Source organism: Amia ocellicauda, chromosome 1 (genome assembly GCF_036373705.1).
Source record: "Amia ocellicauda isolate fAmiCal2 chromosome 1, fAmiCal2.hap1, whole genome shotgun sequence".
NCBI lineage: Eukaryota > Metazoa > Chordata > Actinopteri > Amiiformes > Amiidae > Amia > Amia ocellicauda.
Genome location: NC_089850.1, coordinates 15,547,641 through 15,570,090, shown reverse-complemented (window position 1 = coordinate 15,570,090; position 22,450 = coordinate 15,547,641). Strand labels below are relative to the sequence as shown.

The window sequence follows — 22,450 nt, the reverse complement described above, 5'->3', positions numbered from 1 at the left end:
TTAACTGACCCGTCGACAGGGTTTGTACATGTGAGTGCAAATCGCATCGGAATGTAATCTGCATTCCAAAAAATACCATATCATAGTCTTGCGGTTTACAAAAATGCTTTAGGTATATGACACCATGGATACAAATATCTGTCAAATGCATAACTAATAAGAATGGGAATGACCTAAGCCTTTTATTACTAAACCTGCTTCATCTCAAAGTTCTCAACATTTTTGTGTAATGTACTGATGGAAGGGGTTCAAGCTTGTTTAATCAACATAGTCTTATCTACTCAATAATATTATGATCTACAATAATGTTGATGTTACTACATGACACTTTCACTGTGAATTCCAGCCATAACTTTTTTCTGACACGAGAGAGACTGTGTGTGTGTGTGCATATTTACATATATGCACATCTTTTTTTCTCCACAACTGATGGCTTAATGTTACTTAATGGATTATCCAGAAAGCTCTGGAATAATGGTTACAATTAAGAATTGCTGTTGAAGTCAGTATGCAGAGGCTCAGAACTTGTGTACACAAACAATGCAGCCAGACTTCATAAGTTTTTTAACATGGGGGAATAAAAAATATATATATATATATATAATTTGTTTTGGGGGGAGGGGGATATTAGGGTGTGACTTAAGTTGTCTGTTTTATGAAAGTTTTGTGAAAATGCATGGATGTGTGTCTGTCACTTGAGTGGTTCTCAGAAGCAAATGTCTCCAACTCACTGTTAGTCAGAGTGTGAGTCTAAAGATTCTTGGGTCCGATGTACTTTTCAATATATGACCATGCAACTGTATCAATTTTGTTAGGAAGTACTTAACTGTTTTTTTGGTTTTGTTTTTTAAATAAAGCTATGCAACCAATTTAAAATGAAAAGTGCTGCATTAAAGACTAGTATATGATGCAATATTAAACGATTGTTTGTGTTTTGGATACTTGAATAAAACCGAAATCACATTTTCATAAGTTTACAGTTGCAATGCTTAATGGTACAAATTATGTAAAGAAGCTCATCTGTGACACAAAATTGTCTCAATCATTAAAACGACTCAAATGGGTGCTACAATCATGGAGTGTGAGTGAATGTCCAAAATCTATAATGGTAGATCAGGGTACGCCAAAGTGACTTCTATTCAACTGTACTACTAAATCGTTGCCAGTTCCAAAGTATGGGACTTCCACCCTTTACTTTAAAAATCATCAGACCACCTTGGTGGGTATTTTCTCAAAGAAAAATATAATAAATAAGAGGCACAGCTCTGAGAGCAGTTGTATCAATTGCTCACAGTTGGCTCATATCTAGGTGAAATGGAAGTTCAGGAGTTTGTTCGTTGTTGGGTTAATTAAATGGCTGTGCAATTTGAAAGCTTATTCAATGTCAATCTTGTCTGTATGGTTTGGAAATTCTCTCTCTTTCTATACACGTGTTTTTTTTTTTTTAACAGCCACAAACTTCAAGACTTGAGAACATGGTGACCTGGGTATAGCCCTACTATGAATGCATGTTCCAAATAGTTGCCATTCCAGACATATATACAATTGCCATGGGCACCTCAGGAACTTTCATCACATTTTTCATGTGGTTGAGGAACAATGGCACCAAATCTTACAAATGTCAGTCTGTCAAATGCTAGTCTTGATTACAATAACAGTTTTAGCCTAGCAATCATCATGAATCAGTCAGAGGTGCTCTCACAACGTAGATCTTTCCTTCCACACATTCTGTGCATCTGAGACTTTCTAATTCTTCAACAAGAAATATCTAGAAAAATCAACTTTGAAATGTCTGTTTTGCAGATTCAAATTTTATTAAATGAAATGGCATGTATGAAAACTGGATGTACATTTGAAATCATAAACATGCTTAACCAAATTCTGTATTATAAACAAAGGGTGTGTTTTGGAGCTAACTATATACATTCTGGAAAAACAATAAATTACACTGATGGTTCCCTGTTAATACTGACAGATCCCACATCTCACATTGCTGGGTAAAAGACTTCACATAAAAACAGTGGCAAGTCTTGCATTCGTCTACCTGAACCAGTGCATGTTCTGGAAGCTGTGCGCTGCAGTGGTTTCCAAAGCAAAACCCACCAGCACTGCCAAGACCGAGAGCCTCCTGCTGCTGTTCAAAATCACTGAAAAACAACAGACAAAAATAACACTTAGTAACACTAATATTTGTATTTATCCATTACTACTACTTCTTGGAGGAGTAATTTTAATTCCTTGTGATTTGGTACTGAACTGAGGTAGTGATTGAAGGCACAAGGCTTTGAGAAGGTTACACATTTGATACAGAGAAATCAGGCCATTCATTTGCCTTCCCGTTTAACTGTTAGCAGGTCGTGCAGCATTCAAATGTTACAATCTAAAATTAATTAGACTTTAGATGTAATGTAAACAGCACTGCTCAGTCAACAGACTAGGGCTGCCACTTGGTCCCAACATTGCAGAACACTTTTTTACTTTACCTCTACATTGAAAGTAATGAATGTTAAACCTTTGCTAAATTGATGCTGTTGCTATATCACTAAAAGCCATTAGTAGTCTTCTGTAAAATAATAACTTGAAAGCAACTACAAAGATATCTGTAACCCAGCACTCCCAATAAACTCTAGCAGCAGAATAGAGAGGGCCTCATTGGGAAATGTAATTCATATCTTTTTGCATTGTCAGTAAAATATTTTCTATTGCTTACGATCATGCAAAACTAAACCGGCCCTATTCTGATCTCAAGAACTTACTGGAACTGCAAGAAATAAATGGTGGGAACCTGATCCTAATTTCAGACCCTGAGCCACTCTAATTATCAAGTGACAGCATAATAGGCATTGATGGTAAAGAAACTGTCCATTTACCGATTCATCAACAGCTGTTAATGGTTCCTCAGCACTTATTGAGCCTCTCAAATGTGAGATAGACAAGGTATGTTCTCACTGTATGAGTCAGCAGAAGGGAAACTTAGCTTACTTAGGGCTGGTTTCACAGACCCAAATTAGCTCTAATCATGGACAAGCCAATGTTATTTTAGGTAGAACAGTCCAAGACTAGGGCTAATCAACGTCTGTGAAACCAGCAATTAGTGTCTTAAGAAAAACAGTTTTTGTTTTACCCTGCATGCTTATATGAGAATCTTGTTGCATTTGCAAGTGCTCTGAGCCCCAGGATTGCTTTTTTAAGACTTAAAAGCAAAATAAAAACATTTGTGAGGTCAGAGGAACCAAAAATCAAAAGAAACTGCACTGTACCTCTGATGGCCTGGGAGTTTGACGTGAGCACGAAGAGCTTGATGAGACTGAAGCAGAGAGGGGAGTAGTCATGCTCCCAGATCACAGCTGGGATAAGGAGCAGCTTCCCATAGCTGGACAGTAACAGGGCTTTGAGCAGCATGGAGGGCTGCAGCCTGGAGGTCAGGAGGCCCTGCGCTGCCCACAAGAACAGCAGCACTGCGGCCAGGAACACCACCAGCTCTGAAGAGACACAAGCCATCTGAATGAGGGGGGATGTTGTTGTGTCCATCAGACAGACAGGTTTACAAAGAAACACCAGTTTAATATCTTAATTGCATTGCCACATTGATGATGCTTATCAAGTCTGGAAACATTTGGCTTACAGATTGTTGAACCGAAGTAGTTTGGGCTGCATTTAACAGGCCACCTAAATATTTAAATGGGACCACAGTGGCCATTTTGGACAATGTAGAAACTAGAAAAAGCCCTGTCTGTAGATGCTATATACAGTGAGGGAAAAAGTATTTGATCCCCTGCTGATTTTGTATGTTTGCCCACTGACAAAGAAATGATCAGTCTATAATTTTAATGGTAGGTGTATTTTAACAGTGAGAGACAGAATAACAACAAAAAAATCCAGAAAAACACATTTCAAAAAAGTTATACATTGATTTGCATGTTAATGAGGGAAATAAGTATTTGATCCCCTATCAATCAGCAAGATTTCTGGCTCCCAGGTGTCTTTTATACAGGTAACGAGCTGAGATTAGGAGCACTCTCTTAAAGGGACCTGTATAAAAGACACCTGTCCACAGAAGGAATCAAACAATCAGATTCCAAACTCTCCACCATGGCCAAGACCAAAGAGCTGTCCAAGGATGTCAGGGACAAGATTGTAGACCTACACAAGGCTGGAATGGGCTACAAGACCATCGCTAAGCAGCTTGGTGAGAAGGTGACAACAGTTGGTGTGATTATTCGCAAATGGAAGAAACACAAAATAACTGTCAGTCTCCCTCGGTCTGGGGCTCAGTGCAAGATCTCACCCTGTGGAGTTTCAATGATCATGAGAACGGTGAGGAATCAGCCCAGAACTACACGGGAGGATCTTGTTAATCTCAAGGCAGCCGGGACCATAGTCACCAAGAAAACAATTGGTAACACACTACGTCGTGAAGGACTGAAATCCTGCAGCGCCCGCAAGGTCCCTCTGCTCAAGAAAGCACATGTACAGGCCCATCTGAAGTTTGCCAATGAACATCTGAATGATTCAGAGGAGAACTGGGTGAAAGTGTTGTGGTCAGATGAGACCAAAATCGAGCTCTTTGGCATCAACTCAACTCGCCCTGTTTGGAGGAGGAGGAATGACCCCAAGAACACCATCCCCACCGTCAAACATGGAGGTGGAAACATTATGCTTTGGGGGTGTTTTTCTGCTAAGGGGACAGGACAACTGCACCGCATAAAAGGGACGATGGACGGGGCCATGTACTGTCAAATCCTGGGTGAGAACCTCCTTCCCTCAGCCAGGGCATTGAAAATGGGTCGTGGATGGGTATTCCAGCATGACAATGATCCAAAACACACAGCCAAGGCAACAAAGGAGTGGCTCAAGAAGAAGCACATTAAGGTCCTGGAGTGGCCTAGCCAGTCTCCAGACCTTAATCCCATAGAAAATCTGTGGAGGGAGCTGAAGGTTCAAGTTGCCAAACGTCAGCCTCGAAACCTTAATGACTTGGAGAGGATCTGCAAGGAGGAGTGGGACAAAATCCCTCCTGAGATGTGTGCAAACCTGGTGGCCAACTACAAGAAACGTCTGACCTCTGTGATTGCCAACAAGGGTTTTGCCACCAAGTACTAAGTCGAAGGGGTCAAATACTTATTTCCCTCATTAACATGCAAATCAATGTATACCTTTTTTGAAATGCGTTTTTCTGGATTGTTTTGTTGTTATTCTGTCTCTCACTGTTAAAATACACCTACCATTAAAATTATAGACTGATCATTTCTTTGTCAGTGGGCAAACGTACAAAATCAGCAGGGGATCAAATACTTTTTTCCCTCACTGTACTATATACCATGTTTCAAGTTCTAGGTAATCATAATACTTGGGGAAGATGTTTGTTTGATGTGAAGTATGTAATCCAAAATGGATGCCAGTTAATGATTTTCATTGGCCTAGAGCAGCCTGTCTTATTTTTCTAGGGGAAGTGTAAAAACGCATGCCTTAAGCTTTAATGTGAACCTTATCCCCTTTTATGAGAAGGAGATCACATAGCGAGACCCTAATTCCATGCTTTACAATAACCTTTGGTGAATGAAGCCCAAAGTCAGGTGTTACAGTTTGCAGAAAGCCTCCAGAATATCACCACATCAGCTGGAAAATTAATCTGCTTACCCAGTGCCGCCAGCCCAAACATGGCATAGAAATCCCATTCTTTAGTGTATCTTATGATGTCGGCTGGATCACTGCTTTGCTGTGAACCCTGCAGCTGCGACCACCTCAGGTATGCTTCACAGAGCAGACAAAACACACACAGCTTCCCATGAATCTGGTGAAGGAATACAACCATTAGCTTTAATATGAATTTATGAAACTATATACTATGAATTTTTCATATTGTGGCACATTTAATTTAGCAAATATGCAATTTAAAAACAATGTACAGTAAGGAGCCAAGCAGAGAGGGAAGGGGAGGCATGGTCCCAGCTGGGTTTCATAATAATAATAATAATGATGATAATAAAACTATACAAAACATACTTACATTGACTTTTGTGTTAAATAGAATATGTCTGTATGCTTGGGCTTTACATAATATGGCATCAATCAAAATTATAACTGGATCATATTCAATATATTTGTCCACGGGCTTCTGGCAGGATTTCTGAAAATAAAGATACAAAATAAACTGAATATACATTTGCATTTTAATGTAACTTGGGAACCTTAACTCAGTCATAGTTTGAGATACAAAAAGGAGGGGATAGGTTGTACTACAAGAATGAGATCTAGCTCTTTTCCTTAATCGTTTTAGTGATTTCAAAATTCAATGGCATTATTTTTAGTTATATTTCAACATTTTCACTTATAAACTGACACACGCCTGGCTGGATGGCATGTCAGTAGTTAAATGTATTATAAGAAAGTTGGTCGCACACTTTCTCTAACAATACAGCGACCCCATCAATGTCCCTAGGCTACAGTCAAGCGATCTTGTTTTTAAATGGCATTTCCCATGTGTGTCATATAACACCAGACATTAGTATTCATAAATCGGCACAGAGTATATGTTGGTCATTGTATAATCTCCTCCAAATTAGTTTTTAACAAATCAAAGCGGAGACCTGGTGAAGTAATATGAAGCAAGCAGCAGTCTGCAGGGAAATGCGGTGTAAACGGCTGCATGGTCTTTACTTACACATATTGTAATTTTCAATATTCCGTTTTTGTAATCGCGGTGGAGTTCATGTGCATCTTGGTTGCACTCTATACACCTAAACGCAGCCATCGGCAGCCTCGCTTATTTCTCTCTCTACGCAAAACTACAAGTTCTACTTATTACTTCCTGGTTTTAAAACGAGGTGGGGTGGGTTGCATGTCGGGAAACGTAGTTCGACCGCCGGTGGACTTGCGTTCACTTCACTGGGACTCTTCAGGGACGCTGGACTACATTACCCAGGTGGCAGCGCTTCGTTCTCACCTGCACAAACATAACATGGCACCTGCTGGCCGGGGTGTTGTTGTGCCTGCGCTCTTCGTGCTTGGGTTGTGCCGAGCGAGTGTTTCTACGGAATACTTCTCCACACTGACCTTCTTCAACAGCGGCATATACAAGCATGGATGCGGCTCTCCTTCCGACTGGGAGGAATACGCGGCTGACTGTGGTAAGAGTGTTTTTTCATCGATTTATTGCCACGTCCTCCGCACTCGCTGAAAAGATCAGCTTCCGCATCCGTTGACAGCAGCCACACGGTGGGCAGGACGTCGGTCGCGCTGGTGTAGCGCAGGTGTCCGCAGTTCTGCGCGAGTCTGCGCGGATCCACCAATGGGATCGTCGGATTGTGCAGATCTGCGCAGACCTGCGGGAATCTGCCCTGCACCGACGCGACCGATGTGCTTGTGTTTGGTTAGGCCTGACCGTGTGTGTCTGAAGTCACCTACATCAACAAGCGATATAACCGATTCATTCTTTTACCACTATCTGGATATTTTAATTTCTTATCCGGGTTGAAACTATTGCAGTTTTCAGTACGTCCACTAGCTTATGAGACAATAACTGATTTAATTGCTGATAAGTGTTTTAATAAAACAAGCACGATTGAGATTGAATCATTGGTCGGTCAGTGATTCAAAACTTATTTCTGTGCATTGATTACATTCTTCATTCTTACCTGCAATGTCACCTTTCTGTTGAAATCTGATGATTTAAGAAAATGTATGTCGGTGTTTGTATAAGAATAATACGGTTATAAAAATGCATGAAAACAAGAAAACGATTTATGTGTTGCATATGCTCTCACATATTCTCTATGCTCTACTTCATGACCTAAATGTCTTATGTGACACAATTTTCTTTATAGAGAACAAGTGTTACTGTCAAATCCATAAGAAAATATTAGCTTGACCATTTTTAGTCTTTCATTTTCATAGTTTCCTAGACTATGCCAGACATTGGGGACTAATGTTTGTTAATTTTGCAATTTCTGATGCATATCAATTAATTTCCTTAATCAAAACAATTTCCTAGATCATTCTATCTTCCTTGCTATGGGGACATTTCCAGAACAAAGCATGGATTCATGTATTGTTATTTTTTGCAGTAATATTAAATGTCACACTGTATGAGTGTAAATTAAAACTGTTCTTAAATTTACAATATTATTACACCCAAATTGGGTATCTTGGCATTTTTGGCAGTGGGTACCTGGTTCTCAATTTGCTGCCTCTTGTTCATATATACATATACATCACATTCATATCTCAGGGCTCACACGTGATACACATTAAGATTAGTATGAATGTGTTTGCAGGGAGGCAAGATAGGTTTCAAAATCGGCAAAAAGGTGTCTGAGTTTAAAGCACAGTGCCAACCACCCCTATAGTAGAGGTGCTGGTTTCTGTGCTGCAGGCGAGCTGCTCCCACGATAGATAACTTACATAAGTTAGTTGTAGGAGACTGAGATTTGAATGATATGGAAAACAGACCTCGGTCAAGGGTTCTGGGTGTATGGAGTCTCAGGCATGGCCAAGCTGTGTAAATGGTTTGATGTCTGCACCCAGTAGGGGCAGTAGGGCAACTAGTGGGCTGGGGAAGACATAGGTCTACCAGGTTGAGGTTCTTTTATTTTATTGCTTGGCCGTATTAGAATCTGGTTCTGTCCGGTCTGTGAAGTGTTCAGCATTGAAAGACCGTAAAACAGAATGGAAATTCACTGTTGGTTTCACTTCCATGTGCAGACTCTTCCATTTTGCAGTTTGACGACACAGAATGCGAAGACGGAGGGACACCCCCCTGTGTTTCAGTCTTCTCCCTGGACACTGAGAAAATCCTGGTAAAGTGACCACCTTTTCTGACCACCTTCAGTTTGTATTCAGGTATCGCAGAGAACATGGATGGCTGATACAAGTTTACGACAAAGCGAGCATTCATTTTATTGTCAGGGTTTCCTTTGTAATCGTTTGGCTTGGTGTAATGACTCTCTCCATGCATTTACATGCTAGTGGGTTGTCTGAAGAAATCTAAAAAAAACAATCACATTAACAGATGCAAATTATTTCACTGCTGTCAACCAAAATACTCACAACCATGAGTTAGTATTATTTTTTAATGAAATATGTAAGTGCCTCTAAAATAATGCATGTTTTTTTCTGTGTAGAGTCAAGCGAAGTTGCTTATTGAGCAGAAGAGGTTTCCGTTTATGGTCGACAATAGCAACACAAATGAAGAGCTAGGTAAGTTTTCTGTAAACTAGTTTGCCTGCTGAACATTTGTCACCACTGCACCGCCCCTCCTGTAATAAAGCTGGAGACGTGCATTGTTTCACTGGTATTCGCAGCATGACAGGACTGTCATCCGATTTGCACACTGGCATTCCAGCTCTGTGTCGTACAGTGAGATGTGCTGAAGCTGGCAGACTCTGTATCCCCCCAGGGTGAATCACAAAAGGGAGAGTCTGTGTTTTTTGCTTCAATGCATCCAGATTCTAGAACTCTCTACCTCCTTTATATTTTTTTATCGCAGTTGAATATGTATTACTGTAATACTGCCTTTGTTTACTCTCTGGTTTTGTTCCTGTCCTATTGATACTCATTATTCGTTTCCTAATCTATTCATTTGACAGTTGCCTTTTTCCAAGATAACTTACAGGCTTACAGGAGTGTAAGAAAATTGAGCCCATCCCACAGCTCTAGGACTTTGCCAGTTTGTTGTGTCACAGGCCTGATTTGAATTGGCAGTCTGCCTTTTTCCGCTTGAGCCACTCGGGGGTCCCTTGTTCTTCACTTTTTAAATGTTTTACTCATTGACTGCCCATGTGATTAATTTTATTCTATATCTGAATAGAAAATGACCTGTTCGCTCATGTTGCTTATGTTTTGAACTTTCAGCTATCGGATACGTGCTGATCGGAAACGGCCTTTACGATGAAGCCATTAAGCACTTTTCATCGCTTTTACAGGTATGCTTCTTGACTTGAGTTTAATTTCCAGGTCTCATTGTGTGACATGGTTTGTTTGCTATGCAAACTTGTGTTTTCAATTCAGTGTGTTGCTTCACATGTTCCTATTTTTGTGTGTGCGCAAGGTTTGGCCAATGTCTGCAATGGCAGATAATGATCAAAGAAAATGCCACATTTCTCTGCACGCTTCCTTGTCTAGGCACACTTTGTCCTTGAATTCATCATAAGCTACCAGAGACAAGAATTTGTGGCCGTAAGATAGTTAAGAGAGAAGTAAGCTGTCACGCACCCTCCGTTTAAGTGCTTATCATACCCTTACCAAGACAACTATTTCCTCTCATGTCCCTTGCTGTGCTCTGTTTCAGGTACGGTTCTTTTAATGATTTGTTTCTCTCTTGAGTAGGGGGATCCAGAATTGGTTAGTGCCATTTATGGAAGAGGAATTGCTTATGGAAAGAAAAGTCTGCAGGTGAGAGTCTTTTGCAGTGTTTTAATATTTAGTCTTGTAGTAAGATATAATGGCTCTGTCTAAAGCCCAGGACTAAGAATCACAGGGTCCCCAGAGCAGGGCCACAGCAGAGCAAGTCTAGTATCTTAATTGTAGTGACAATCTAAGCTCTTTGTAGCATAAGTTGTGTCCGAGAATCCATTTTAATTTGATTTCTTTCATTACCTAATAAATATTAATAAGCTTGGAAAAAAACTAAAACAAAGTAAGGGAATGAATAAAAAGCTGACAGAAGCCCAGACCAAATCAAAACTTGTGACTGACATGCTAGTTACAATTAAGTACTGGATGGAGAGATTGCATTAGGTAAAAAGAAGACCGTCAAGCAAACAAACACACACCATGAAATAATCTAATTTGTGGATGGATCCAAAATTTGATGGGTCTAGGCCAAAGCATCAACTTCAGGCATAAAAGATATTGATACACATATATTTATGTCTGTTGTTGCTTTGGCGAAGACTCCAGCAATCGCAGGTCTGCCGAGCAAGAGTCAGGCCCTGATTTCCTGACGTATGTGCTCTGTCCTGCTGCTTTTCTAATCCACAGGACATCAAGAATGCTGACCTGGCCCTTTTTGAGCTGAGCCGAGTTATCGCCCTTGAGCCCAATCGACCGGAGGGGTTTGAACAGCGAGCGGAGGTGAGAGGAGACAGGCTGGATCTAATCACACTGTGGATTTTTAATTTTGTTTTTTTACCGTTTTTCTCATGGGATATAGCAACTCCTCTCTCTTAAGCACTGCTGTTATTCTGTCTGGTTTCTACCTGAAACAAAGAAGGAGAAAAAAAAATATATATATATATAGCAGTTTGTGTAGTTGGCTTCCCATTTTTCCAAGAATAGTACCTTTACGATACAACAGGTTTATTTTAATATGTACAATAGAAACTGAATGCGATATCTCATACATCCAAATTTCAATGTTGCGGTTTTGCTTAGTTACAAATACAAATGAACCTTGATATATTGGTCCATTATAAAATAATTTTAATAACGGCAGATTTTAGTTTTTGGTTTTTGCTCTTAATGATCTTGTTGTGAATTGATATGAGAAATAACACAATGTACATTTAAATTATGAATGCCTCTCAAATGTTCAATACTCACTCATTTACTTTAATCTTCGCATGCTCCAAACTGTTGGATTTAGTATTAAAAAAAAAAAAAAAAATCTTAAACTGCAAATGTTTGCATTTTGTTCCCGGTCAGCTAAGAGCAGTTGTCGTGTGTTTATAGATCCTGTCCCCACTGGGGCGGATCAGTGAGGCCCTGAGTGACCTCTCCAAAGCCATCCAGTTGCAGCCTTCTGCACGGCTGTACCGACACCGAGGAACGCTGCTCTTCATCTCGGAGGTGAGGATGGTTTCAGTGACCACTGGTCATAGATACTTGATTCATCCTCAGGTCTCTGTGATTTAATTGAGAAACAGTCTTAAAAGAAACCTATCAGGTCCTTCTCACATATTAGATTACCTTCTAGTCAGTCAAATGGTGTAACAGTGCCTGTGGCTGGCTGTGCAGAAGTTTAACCAAGACTGTAGATGGAGTTGTAGCCGCCAATGCAGTTTTTTTTTTCTCTCTTCCATTTGTGGATGCAGGACTATGCTGCTGCACAGGAAGACCTCCAACAGTCCCTGCTTCTGAAGAGGAACCAACCCATTGCCATGCTGTACAAAGGCCTGACCTTCTTCCACAGGGGCATGCTCAAGGTAAGCGCTTTAATTCACAGATGGAGGTGACCAGTCTAGCTCCCACCCTGCGTGCCTTTTTCAAATTAAGGAAGATAAGTTAGCTACACGATTTGAATTTGGGAATTGGAGAAGGAAAGGTTTGAGTCCTCTTTTTATATTTACAGGAAGCTATTGGAACTTTCAAAGAAACTCTGAAGTTAAAATCAGATTTTATAGATGCTTACAAAAGTCTGGGACAAGCCTACAGGTAAGACTTTTTCCTTTCTGTCAGCAGCCAATGACAGGCGCTGAAGGACAGTACTAGTGATTGATGTTACTAGATTAAGCTTGTGTGGAGGGATGTTATTTCTACATATGCAGTTAAGGCTAATAAACTCCACAAGCGTATACAAAATTGTATAAAAACATGGTCCAGATATCACTGGTTTCAATCTAGAATATTTGACTCAATCTGCACTCTGAGGAGAGGCTTTTATGGTGTAATTGGTTAATTTTCTCCTGCTGTTGTTTTTCTCTAGAGAGCTGGGTGACTTTGAAGCTGCCATGGAGAGTTTCCAGAAGGCCCTGATGCTCAACCAGAATCACATCCACACTCTCCAGCTGCGAGGCATGATGCTCTATCATCACGGTGGCCTACAAGAAGCCATTCAGAACTTTAAGGTCATTATTTTGTGTGTCTGGAAAACAAAAATCTAAGTTTAATTGAATGGCTTGCACATAATCAGAAATTGGATAAGGGAAATCTTTATTAAACATATTAAACATAATCTCATCGCTTTTGTCTGCTTTTGAATGCATCTGAAATGTGTCCTAGGTGAGTGAAAAACCTGTACAAACGGGTATATGAGGGAGGTACTGCTATCATCCTTTGCATTTCTCCACACCATTTAAATCTTTACATTTTCCCTGGTTTCCTTTCAGAGGTGTCTTCAACTGGAACCCTACAACGAGGTGTGCCAATATATGAAGGGCCTGAGCCACGTTGCCATGGGCCAGTTTTACGAGGGGATCAAGGCTCAGACCAAAGTCATGCTGAACAGCCCTCTACTGGGCCAGAAGGCAAGCCCAGAGTATTTGAAAGTCAAATACCTCAGAGGTGAGTAGAAATCCATAGAGAACACCTGTCTTTTTGTCCCTTTGCTCCTTCTGAGGGTATGGCTAAAATGCTACATTCAAAAAACATGTCTAGACAGTGTGAGGAAAGTGATCAGTAGACTTCAACACAACACTTGGATCTAGTGTTAAAAATATGGAACTTAAAAAGGGGAGAGAAATGTTAAAAATATAATGTGCAGTTAGACTTAATTTGGAATATGTGTTCAGTTCCTTTGGTGTTTTGTGCTGTAAGGACTATAGCAAATGAAAATTGGCTGGTGTAGTAGTTCTGCATTAATCCATAATGTTTTTAAAGTGGCTTTCCTGGGTTTTCTTTATTTTGCTATATAGAGTACTCCCGCTATTTGCACGCACATCTTGACATACCTGTGGTGGAATACAATGTCGATCAGGATCTTCCTGGAAATTTTAAGAACCACTGGGCCAAAAACCTGCCCTTCCTTATCGAAGATTACGAGGAGCAGCCAGGGTTGCAGCCGCACATCAAGTGAGTCGAGCTCTGCAGGACAAAATATGCCTGTATCAGTACTGTGTTAGCAGTAAATATAAATGCTTCAAAGGCAGAGTATCAGTTAACAATGTGTAGCCAAATTGTACAGTTTTCTGTGGAGACGTTACAGATGTTAATAGTAAGTTGTGTTGAGTTTCCACCTTCAAGGATGTCTGGTTTTGATCTTCAGATACTGATTTCCTCAAGCTGTTCTCTAATATTATGTGTCTGTCCTCTTGGTGCCGAAGGGACGTCATACCTCAGAACTTCGAAAGCTACAGCTCTGAAGTTCAGAAGCTCATTTGCACGGCCGATCACCTTGGTGCCTTTATGCAGTTCAACACGCCGGGATTTCTGCCCAGTCGTAGGGTACACAGAGGTGGGTGGATCACTGATAAACCAGGGAACTGAACCCTGGGAAGTTTTATGGAAGGCCATGAGAGTTTGAGTGTATTGGACTGACAAGAAAAAGCAGACAATGGACAGCTTATTTAATCAAAGATGCAATCCTACAAGGTCTTAGAATGAAAACTTGGCATGTAAATATCAAATATGCAATTGACCTAGTATTTAGCAAAACATGTATACTGGAGTTCCACATGTCTCCCAAATAGTTTGTTAATATAGCACTGAAAGAATACTAATTGCTTGTAAAGTCTGCAGAGGGCGAAACTGATGGAAACACAAGAACCATTGCATATTCTTGTGTTTCCATCAGTAGCCACAATGTCTACTTTTCTAGGTACCTTTCTAGCAGAAAACAGTGTGAGGCCAGCATTTTCGGGTTATGAATATTGTCACATAGTTGAGTTACACAGGACCCCCTATATAAATGTCGTACTAGCACGCATACATTACTAGCATTTTATATATATTTGTGCTTTTAAATTCTAATTTGAAACTGTTCATTGTTTATTTGTTGATTTAATTAATGTTAATAAAAGTACACTTATTTTTCAGTGATCTATTACTGTACTGATATAGCCCTAGAGAGTGAATTAATACAGGTGTGTATATTTTGTGACTGCCACCCTGTTCCACCAAAACTATATTATTGATTTTAATAAGTAGTTAAAAGAGCAATATTTATGAAGCTACATGAACCACCAAATAATATTGTTTCAGAATAAGGGTGTAACTATAGCTTTGGGTATACCTTCAACTACAGCTGTATATGTTTAACCCCACAGCCATGGGCCTGGCGACAGTAGAAGTCATGCAGGCGATGCAGCGCACATGGAGCAACTCTAAAGTCAGGGTCAATGGCAAAACCAGGCAGATGCAGTGGAGAGACATGTTTGACATAGCTGTGAAGTGGAGGAGGTGAGCTTTAAAATATGTGCTTTAAAAAGAGGCGCATTGCTTTTCAACACTATCGCGTGACAACAGCAAATAACTTGGAAGCCAATTAACACTGCCTGCCTTCCAAGCCAAACTGGACAGCACCCTAGTGTTGTTCTTAGGACTTTTAGGTTTCCAGGGCAGAATGGCTGGAAGCCTGTTGTTTTAGTTAGGATTTAAAAAATATTTTTTTTCAGAAGTCTCTTGTTTAGTGCTAGAACAGTTGCACAGATTGATTTCAAGCTTAACATATGCCTTTGGGGTACCTTGAACTCACCCTTCCGAAGGTGATTGCACATGATGTGTAGCCGCCAGTTTGGATTTTACATTTTTGTTAAAACTGTTCTTCAGCAGAACTGCTGGATCAATTGATCTGAAATGTATAGATGCAAACTATTTGTGTACTTGACCTACAGAGATTTCCAGAGAGAATGGCCTGAAAAAGGCCAGGTAAGCAGTTCTTCTTTCTCCCCCTTTCTTACGCCCTGTTTTAATGCTCTCTTATAGGATAGCAGACCCAGACCAGCCCGTTCTATGGCTGGATCAAATGCCGGCTCAAAGTCTGAGCCGAGGCTTCAACAATCATATCAATTTAATCAGGTATATTGTCAGCCTGTCTGTATGTCACCTCGTGTAGAAATTAATTATCCTGTCTGCACTATTCAGAGGAGCACAACGTCTCTACTAATTCTTACATAAGCTCATATTGACCTGAACATCAGTGTGTTTTGACAAAACAGGTTATTTATTGATTTTTAAATTGTGTTTAGGGCAAAAAATTTTTTTCAAATTTTCCTGTGGTGGTTTAAGAAGGTTGGAAATATTTAAATATGGGAAAACCAAGATATTTTATATAAATGTTGTTGAAGTAAAATGTTAATACTTATTAAACATTCATTTATTATTATCAAAAGATATATATATTGTATAATGATTGAAATGTGCCTTTTCCTGGATCTCTTCACAGGGGACAAATAATCAACATACGGTACTTGGCGTACTTTGACAATATGCTACGCTTCATTAAAGACAGAATTCTAGACTACCACGGGTGAGTCGGCAGTTTCTGTCCTGGGGCCAGGATTGAAGTCCGCAGAGAATTAATTCCCCTCTTCCTAGTTTTGTGAAATTCATAATTGTCATAATAGATTGATTGTCTTGTAATAATGACTATATTCATGAAATTCAAACAAATTCAAACAAAAATAGATAAGTAATTTCATAAAAATATATAGACTCAAGCTGATACTACTTGGAAAAAGTAGTTTGTTTTTGTTTCCGAGTAAGAGAAGAAGCACAGGAAGCTCTGGAGAATGAGTTGGCATTGAGGAAGGCCATAGCGGCTATTGGAGAGCTCGCTTGCTGGCATTTTCACTGACTGTGTATAGTCGTCTTCATGTTTGTTTGTTTTTCTTTGAATCTCCGATTATTTCCCCCCTTTTTCATACCAACTTTGCTATTCCTGACCTCGGATCACTATGATTGCTTGTACATGCATGATATGATCCTCATCTCCAAGTGTCTCTTTTCAATCTACGCTCTTCAGGGCCTATAACTCGAGAGGTCTTCTAGAAGTCAGACAAGCTCTGGAGAACGTCAATAAGGTGGAAGAGCTTCTCCCCATCATGAAGGTAATTAAACACTTGTATTATATAGGGAAAATGTTTTATTACTACTACTACTATAAATGATGCTACTTTCTTCATTACATTACAGAAATATGTAACTATTTTTTGACAGATATGCAATTCATACATTCAATTGTATAATGAAGTCAGTTTAAGTTACAATTCAATAAGGGTATAAAAAACCTGGAGTCTACTGTGTTTGTATGGATGTGTAAACACATGAATACCGTGCTTTGAGTGTAAACAGTACGCTTACCTTGCCTATTTTCCACATAAAGCAGTTCAACAGTAAAACCAGAGATGGGTTCACGGTGAACTCCAAGGTGCCGAGTTTAAAGGATCCTGGGAAAGAATACGACGGCTTCACGATCACAATCACAGGAGAGAGGTAACGTTCAGCACTGCCCTGCTTCCCCCACTCTCTCTCTGCTTTTCCCTGCATTTCAACTCAATCGCCTTTTAATTAAAGATTTAATTTGAAACCATGGAACTAACACAGTGTTAAGATTGATAGATATTTATTCATGTATTGATTTGTCCAGTTATGAATTTGTCTATTCTTGTTGTTGGTGTCCAGAGTGGGAAACATGCTCTTCTCTGTGGAGACGCAAACGACAGAAGAGCGCACACAGCAGTACCAGTCGGAGATCGAGTCACTCTACAAAGACCTCACTGCCAAAGGGAAGGCACTGATGCTGTCCGCTGAGCTGGGGGTATTGTTTTTTTCCTTGTTTTTCTCCCTGTATTCGTTCCCTGCTTCTCCCAGACTCCGGGAGCTGCTTGCAGAGTCTAGTACAGCTGCTCCGAGCTTCAGGGGCTTTCTTTGGTAGCTGACCTTTATCACAGAGTATGATCACATTACAGCAAGTGTACAGATCCAAAGCTAGGCATCGGTGTGGTACTGGAGAGACTGTGGTGGGAAATGGCGGCGTTCAGCTGGTGCTGGATGTGACTGCTGAACACCGCAATTTCAGGCCAGGGCTGGAGAGCTGACAGATGCAAAGCAGTCAAAAATAGTCAAAATAAACTCTCCCGAGTGTTGGAAATCCCTTCTTGGTGTCAGCCTGCTAAATCTACCCTTTGAACAGCTAATCTGTGGAAATGCACCCTTCTGTGCATGTTTTGTGAAAACCGATATGTTACCACTTGAGACTGGCCCCAGGTTATGATTATTATTTTAACCTGTTCCTTGCAGATCAAAGAAAGCAATACACATCATAATGAGTTTTGAAACAGCGGCGCCAGTGTTTAACTAACGGCTCAAATATAGTCCCACGCCTGGTTTTAAGACAAGTGTCAATCCAAAGTGTCACTGAGGTGCTTATATACCTTTTATTGTTGATTGTGCCTTTTTTTTTTTTTTTTTTTTCTCCTCACTCTCTCTCTCTCTCTCTCTCTCCAGGATGCAGATGCTGTGTGTAATTTAATCCTCTCTCTAGTTTACTACTTTTATAACTTAATGCCTCTCTCCAGGGGCTCGAGGTAGGTTTCCATTACAACATAACATAACTAATCCAATTAATTTCCACTGATTTGCGTTTGAATTTATTTTCTGGCTGTTTTGGTTTCATGTAGAATATCTTGTCATTAAGAAACTAAGAAGCTTTACATGACTTACATGAATTTTTTGTACATCTGTAAGACATTAGCTTCTAACCACATCCATGATAGTTTGCATTAAAATCTATGCATGCAGCTTTATTTTCAAAAGTGGTGAAATAAGAACTAAATTAATGTCTAAAATTTAATAAACTCCTTTCAGATACTTTCTAAGAAAAGGTTATGTATACAAATATAAAGGAAGGGATTCGGTTAAACATGAATTAGACTCCCTTGTTGTGCCCCATTTGGAAAATCAAACTGATAGTTCCTAACCAGATAATGTGATATTTTAACTCTACCACGCTTTGTACTTAAGCATCATTGTAGTAATGTATTACATGTCTATATATGTTAATTTACTTATTGTTTTATATCTATTCATTTGGGGAGTCTCTGTTGAAGAAGACTTAAGTCACCACTGCACTCATTTTAAAATCTCTCTCTCTCTCTCGGTGTGTTGGGACAGTGTGGTGGCGTACTCTGTTGTTATGGGAGCGCTGATGGCCAGTGGAAAAGAAGTGGCAGGAAGGATACCCAAGGGGAAGGTAAACGATGGCTTTAATTAATGTTTTAATGACTTCCTTCTAGAGCGATTTTTAAAAGCTGGTTATGTACTGGGTCATGACAGGTACAGGAAGCTTTGATTCCATGTTCAGTTAGTTAGTTCTTTAAATAAAATGTATATATTGTAGCAGGAAACGCCACAGAGATGTATTGGTCCTGAGTTGGCTCTTCAAAGTTTCTCTTCAGCAAAAGTGTTTTTTAGTAGTCATTACTGTTTAGCCACTGTGCTCTCTGACACTCAGGTTTCACCAAAATTTCCAGTTTATCCCATAATTCTGACCACTCTATGTACTTTGAACTTCACTTATTTTCAGGTATACAACTTTTTGATTCAATACTGACCCCTGATAAGCTGGATATATTTTGTAGTTTTGCATTCTTTGTGCACCTACCTGGGAGTTATTTTGTAGTATTATTGCAAGATTAAGAACCTACTACAAGTTTGTAGAATCTATCATAGCGTTTTGCTTCTTGTTGATTTCAGCTGGTCGATTTTGAAGCCATGACCACAGGGAGTCCAGAGGGCTTCAACAAAGTAGCCAAGAGCTGGATGAATCTAAAGAGGTAAACTGCTAACTAGGTGCTGTTTAAAGTTCAGAAACGGAAGCAGCTGGACGTTTGTGCCAATCAAATTGCATTGCGTCCATCTTGGCTTACATATGAAGGCCCATTGTCCATATTGAATTTCTGTTCGAATTACGATGATACCTTTCAAGATTGGAGTTGATAGAATTTAGAATTCCAATGTTGCCAAAAACACGGCATTTATTATGAACTAAATGATAAATGTGAAGTATTTACCTGACAACATCCATTTACTGTTTATATCTTCTCTTGTTCCTCAAAGCCTTCCCACTTGGTACCAGAGTCTTCCATCCGTAGCAGAAACGTTTGCGACGACACGAAGCATGATCGAGGTCCTGAACACCGACTCCACGCTGCACTGTTCACGGAAATCCTAACAAAGCCTCCCGATGCGGAACCCAGGCGCTGGCCGCATACACCACCTGAAGCCTCTAGTACCCTTAGTATTACATATATTTAGGCCTGCTCCTATTTTACAGTTATTTATTTATTTATTCATTGAAATATTTTTTTAATTCACTCTAGACTGATCCACACGTCAGGGGCATTTCCCATTGAGCGCAATGACATGGAGTTGACCTATTTAAAATTTTTGACTTTTTTTTCGGAATCGTGTGAATTTTAAAAATAACTTTTGACTAATTAATTTGATCTGCCTGGGAAGGAGGCGTGTCCTTGAGAGTCCCTTGGATGTGTTTGATAGCATTAAACATTGAAATAAACCGCATACATAGAAACGGGTGTTTTATGAAGATATTTGACCCCTCTAAGCAGCCGTTGGAAGGAGCACGCCTAAATATGACTCTTGTGGTTACCTTTTCCTTTAACTAGCCTGTTAACTGCTACATGTAGCATTCTTAAACTCAGGGAACACTTAAGAGCTCAAACTAAGGGGAAATTGGACTTCAGTGTGTTTTATGCAGCTGGCAGGTGCTCTTTACTGACTTTCTCTGCACAGTGCCCACGAGACCCAACACAACATGACATTATGTTCCCATATCTCCTAATGTACCAACAATTGGTTTTCAATCAGGGAATATGTACAGTGTGTGAAGGTGTTGAACTAAACTGAACTTGACAGGCTGTAAAATATAATGGTCCTTTTTATCTTTATGGGGAAAGTGGCAGCAGTAAATTAAATGGGTGTCCCCAGAGGAAAAGCAAAGCTAAAGTGTGCCTTGTGCACCACAGGCCCGACTCTTTCAACCAGGAATTCGGAAAGTCCTGAATGCTGTCATATTTGAGAAGAATTAAATGATCATAACGTCCGCCCTCTACGGTATATGACAAAACAAATACTTCTATCTGTGAATTGGGTTATTTTTCATTCTTTTACTGTTTAGAAAATAAATGGTGTCCCTCTGTATATTTTCTTCCTTTTGTGGGAAATCATTTATTTTTCTGTATGTGATTTGCTTTGAAATGAGGTTCTGAATGTGGGGAGTCACTTTTTCCTGTGCCAATGTTCAGGTTTCATGCATGCGTTCAGCAACCCAGGGATGTGGAAATGGGGAGAAATAAAATGGTTCTCTGTCAGCTCTGTAACATTTAAACTGTTGTGGTAATCGATATTTACCTTGAAACATACCGTTTTACAATTAAGCAGATGAAAGCTAGTTTTTAGTACTTTTTTAAATGTCAATTTAAACCAAATTGAAACTGTGGGTGTTTTCCAATCTGTGTTATAAGAATTCAGTTGTATTTCTACTTTATTAACCAGACTACCTGGACTTAAATAACATTACACACAATTACTGGCCACAAATGTGTGCTCTTCAATTGGTAAACCGGGTAGGGTGTCATAAATTATATATGTTTTGTTAATTTTATTCCATTAATTCTCCCTTTATGTTTAAACTACATATTGTTTGAGCACCTACAGATGGTTTCACAGACCTAATTGTCTTCCCTAAAATAACCTTGGATAGTGCAAGACAAGTGCTATTCTGGGCCTGTGAATCTACAAGTACAAGTACAAGCATAAATATGTTGCTGAAGACTTTGCCACAGAGTAAATGGATAGAGAACCATTACTGAAACTCATTGCGTTTGATTTTATTTGAACCCAAATTTATTCTAATATTTTAACTCAGAAATGCAAAAGTGTAAAGAAACCCTAAAAGGTTTAATAATAAATAATAATAAAATGTCCTTATTAACTATGAGCAGAGAAAGCAAGTGAAAAGACATTTGTTGTGATTTTCTCGAAGGCTTTGTGATGCACAATAAAATGGGGAGAGAGAAAAAAACTGTTTTGTCAAGCCAACTGTAGTGGAAATGTTTTCTTTTCTAAAACTGGGGAATGATTTCCTGTCATTGATTTAGCTGAATTGAGCCGAAGAGGGCAGTGCTGATGTCAGTTAATCATAAAAGCTCTCAAGGGAGTGGAGTGAATCACTAAAGTTTTCTCGTCTTGCACTTTGGAAACTTCCTTTGTTTGTTTGTGTGAATGCGCCACACTCCTCAGACATGGGCAGGGATAATTCTCCAAGACTGTTCAACTCTGTGGAAGTAAATGGCTTTGTCGTTGATCTCAAAAGCCTTTGGAGAGTGTTCAGAGAATTGACCATAAAAGTGTGAAATCCGGGATTAAAGGTTTGCTTATTTCATTATTTATTTTCTTAAGAAGGTTCAGAAAGAATACACATCCACTGCTGTCCGGATCAATTGGGCACTTCTGCATTATAGTTTGCAGTGAATGGCACAACATATAATACTGAGCTCCTCGGAAATGGTCACTAATAACATTTAGATCAGGGGTGTCAAACTCAATTTTACCACGGGCCATATGATCATTTGTCCCTATTTATAATTCAGTTGTTTCAACAAAATTCGCAACACTCTAAATTTAAATTAATTAGTTAGCATTATACTTAATCTTTAACATTTACGATTATTCAAAACACTGACCTAACCTAACTGCTGCTCTGAGGGAGTTAATTTGTGGAGGAGACCTGACACCTTTTTCATGAGACTATCTTGTCCATGTCCGGTGTAAT

General features: G+C 39.6%; 2 protein-coding genes across 3 annotated transcripts; one reads left to right on the top strand and one right to left on the bottom strand.

Moving 5' to 3' along the window:
• Positions 1–1,791: 1,791 nt before the first annotated feature.
• arv1 (ARV1 fatty acid homeostasis modulator) lies at positions 1,792–6,906 on the bottom strand. The gene is made up of 5 exons (XM_066692716.1): positions 6,665–6,906; positions 6,011–6,130; positions 5,641–5,794; positions 3,261–3,482; positions 1,792–2,147 (listed from the first exon to the last, which is right to left on the bottom strand). The coding sequence occupies exons 1-5, from the start codon at positions 6,752–6,754 to the stop codon at positions 2,041–2,043; spliced, it is 693 nt and encodes a 230-aa protein (XP_066548813.1). The 5' UTR covers positions 6,755–6,906; the 3' UTR covers positions 1,792–2,040.
• Positions 6,907–6,931: 25 nt separating this feature from the next.
• On the top strand, positions 6,932–21,717 carry ttc13 (tetratricopeptide repeat domain 13). 2 transcript variants are annotated; one of them, XM_066692652.1, is made up of 23 exons: positions 6,932–7,130; positions 8,704–8,798; positions 9,123–9,198; positions 9,853–9,923; positions 10,327–10,392; positions 10,981–11,073; positions 11,671–11,787; positions 12,033–12,143; positions 12,290–12,372; positions 12,644–12,785; positions 13,047–13,221; positions 13,572–13,728; positions 13,980–14,110; positions 14,922–15,054; positions 15,580–15,672; positions 16,040–16,123; positions 16,619–16,703; positions 16,979–17,088; positions 17,278–17,413; positions 18,103–18,182; positions 18,769–18,847; positions 19,351–19,430; positions 19,714–21,717. In XM_066692652.1, the coding sequence occupies exons 1-23, from the start codon at positions 6,962–6,964 to the stop codon at positions 19,826–19,828; spliced, it is 2,481 nt and encodes an 826-aa protein (XP_066548749.1). In that variant the 5' UTR covers positions 6,932–6,961; the 3' UTR covers positions 19,829–21,717. The 2 variants fall into 2 exon arrangements, with proteins under 2 accessions (XP_066548749.1, XP_066548672.1); XM_066692575.1 differs by having other exon boundaries at positions 6,933–7,130; positions 16,982–17,088.
• The last annotated feature ends 733 nt before the right edge of the window (positions 21,718–22,450 follow it).

Bases quoted from the DNA above. Each gene is read 5' to 3' on its own strand.
- arv1 (XM_066692716.1), bottom strand. From the start codon at position 6,754: ATGGCTGCGTTTAGGTGTATAGAGTGCAACCAAGATGCACATGAACTC. The intron at 5,795-6,010 runs GTAAGTATGTTT...TTCCTTCACCAG, and splicing joins TATTTAACACAAAAGTCAAT to ATTCATGGGAAGCTGTGTGT. The intron at 2,148-3,260 runs GTACAGTGCAGT...GTTGTTTTTCAG, and splicing joins AAACTCCCAGGCCATCAGAG to TGATTTTGAACAGCAGCAGG.
- ttc13 (XM_066692652.1), top strand. From the start codon at position 6,962: ATGGCACCTGCTGGCCGGGGTGTTGTTGTGCCTGCGCTCTTCGTGCTT. The intron at 15,673-16,039 runs GTATATTGTCAG...ATCTCTTCACAG, and splicing joins AATCATATCAATTTAATCAG to GGGACAAATAATCAACATAC. The intron at 16,124-16,618 runs GTGAGTCGGCAG...TACGCTCTTCAG, and splicing joins AGAATTCTAGACTACCACGG to GGCCTATAACTCGAGAGGTC.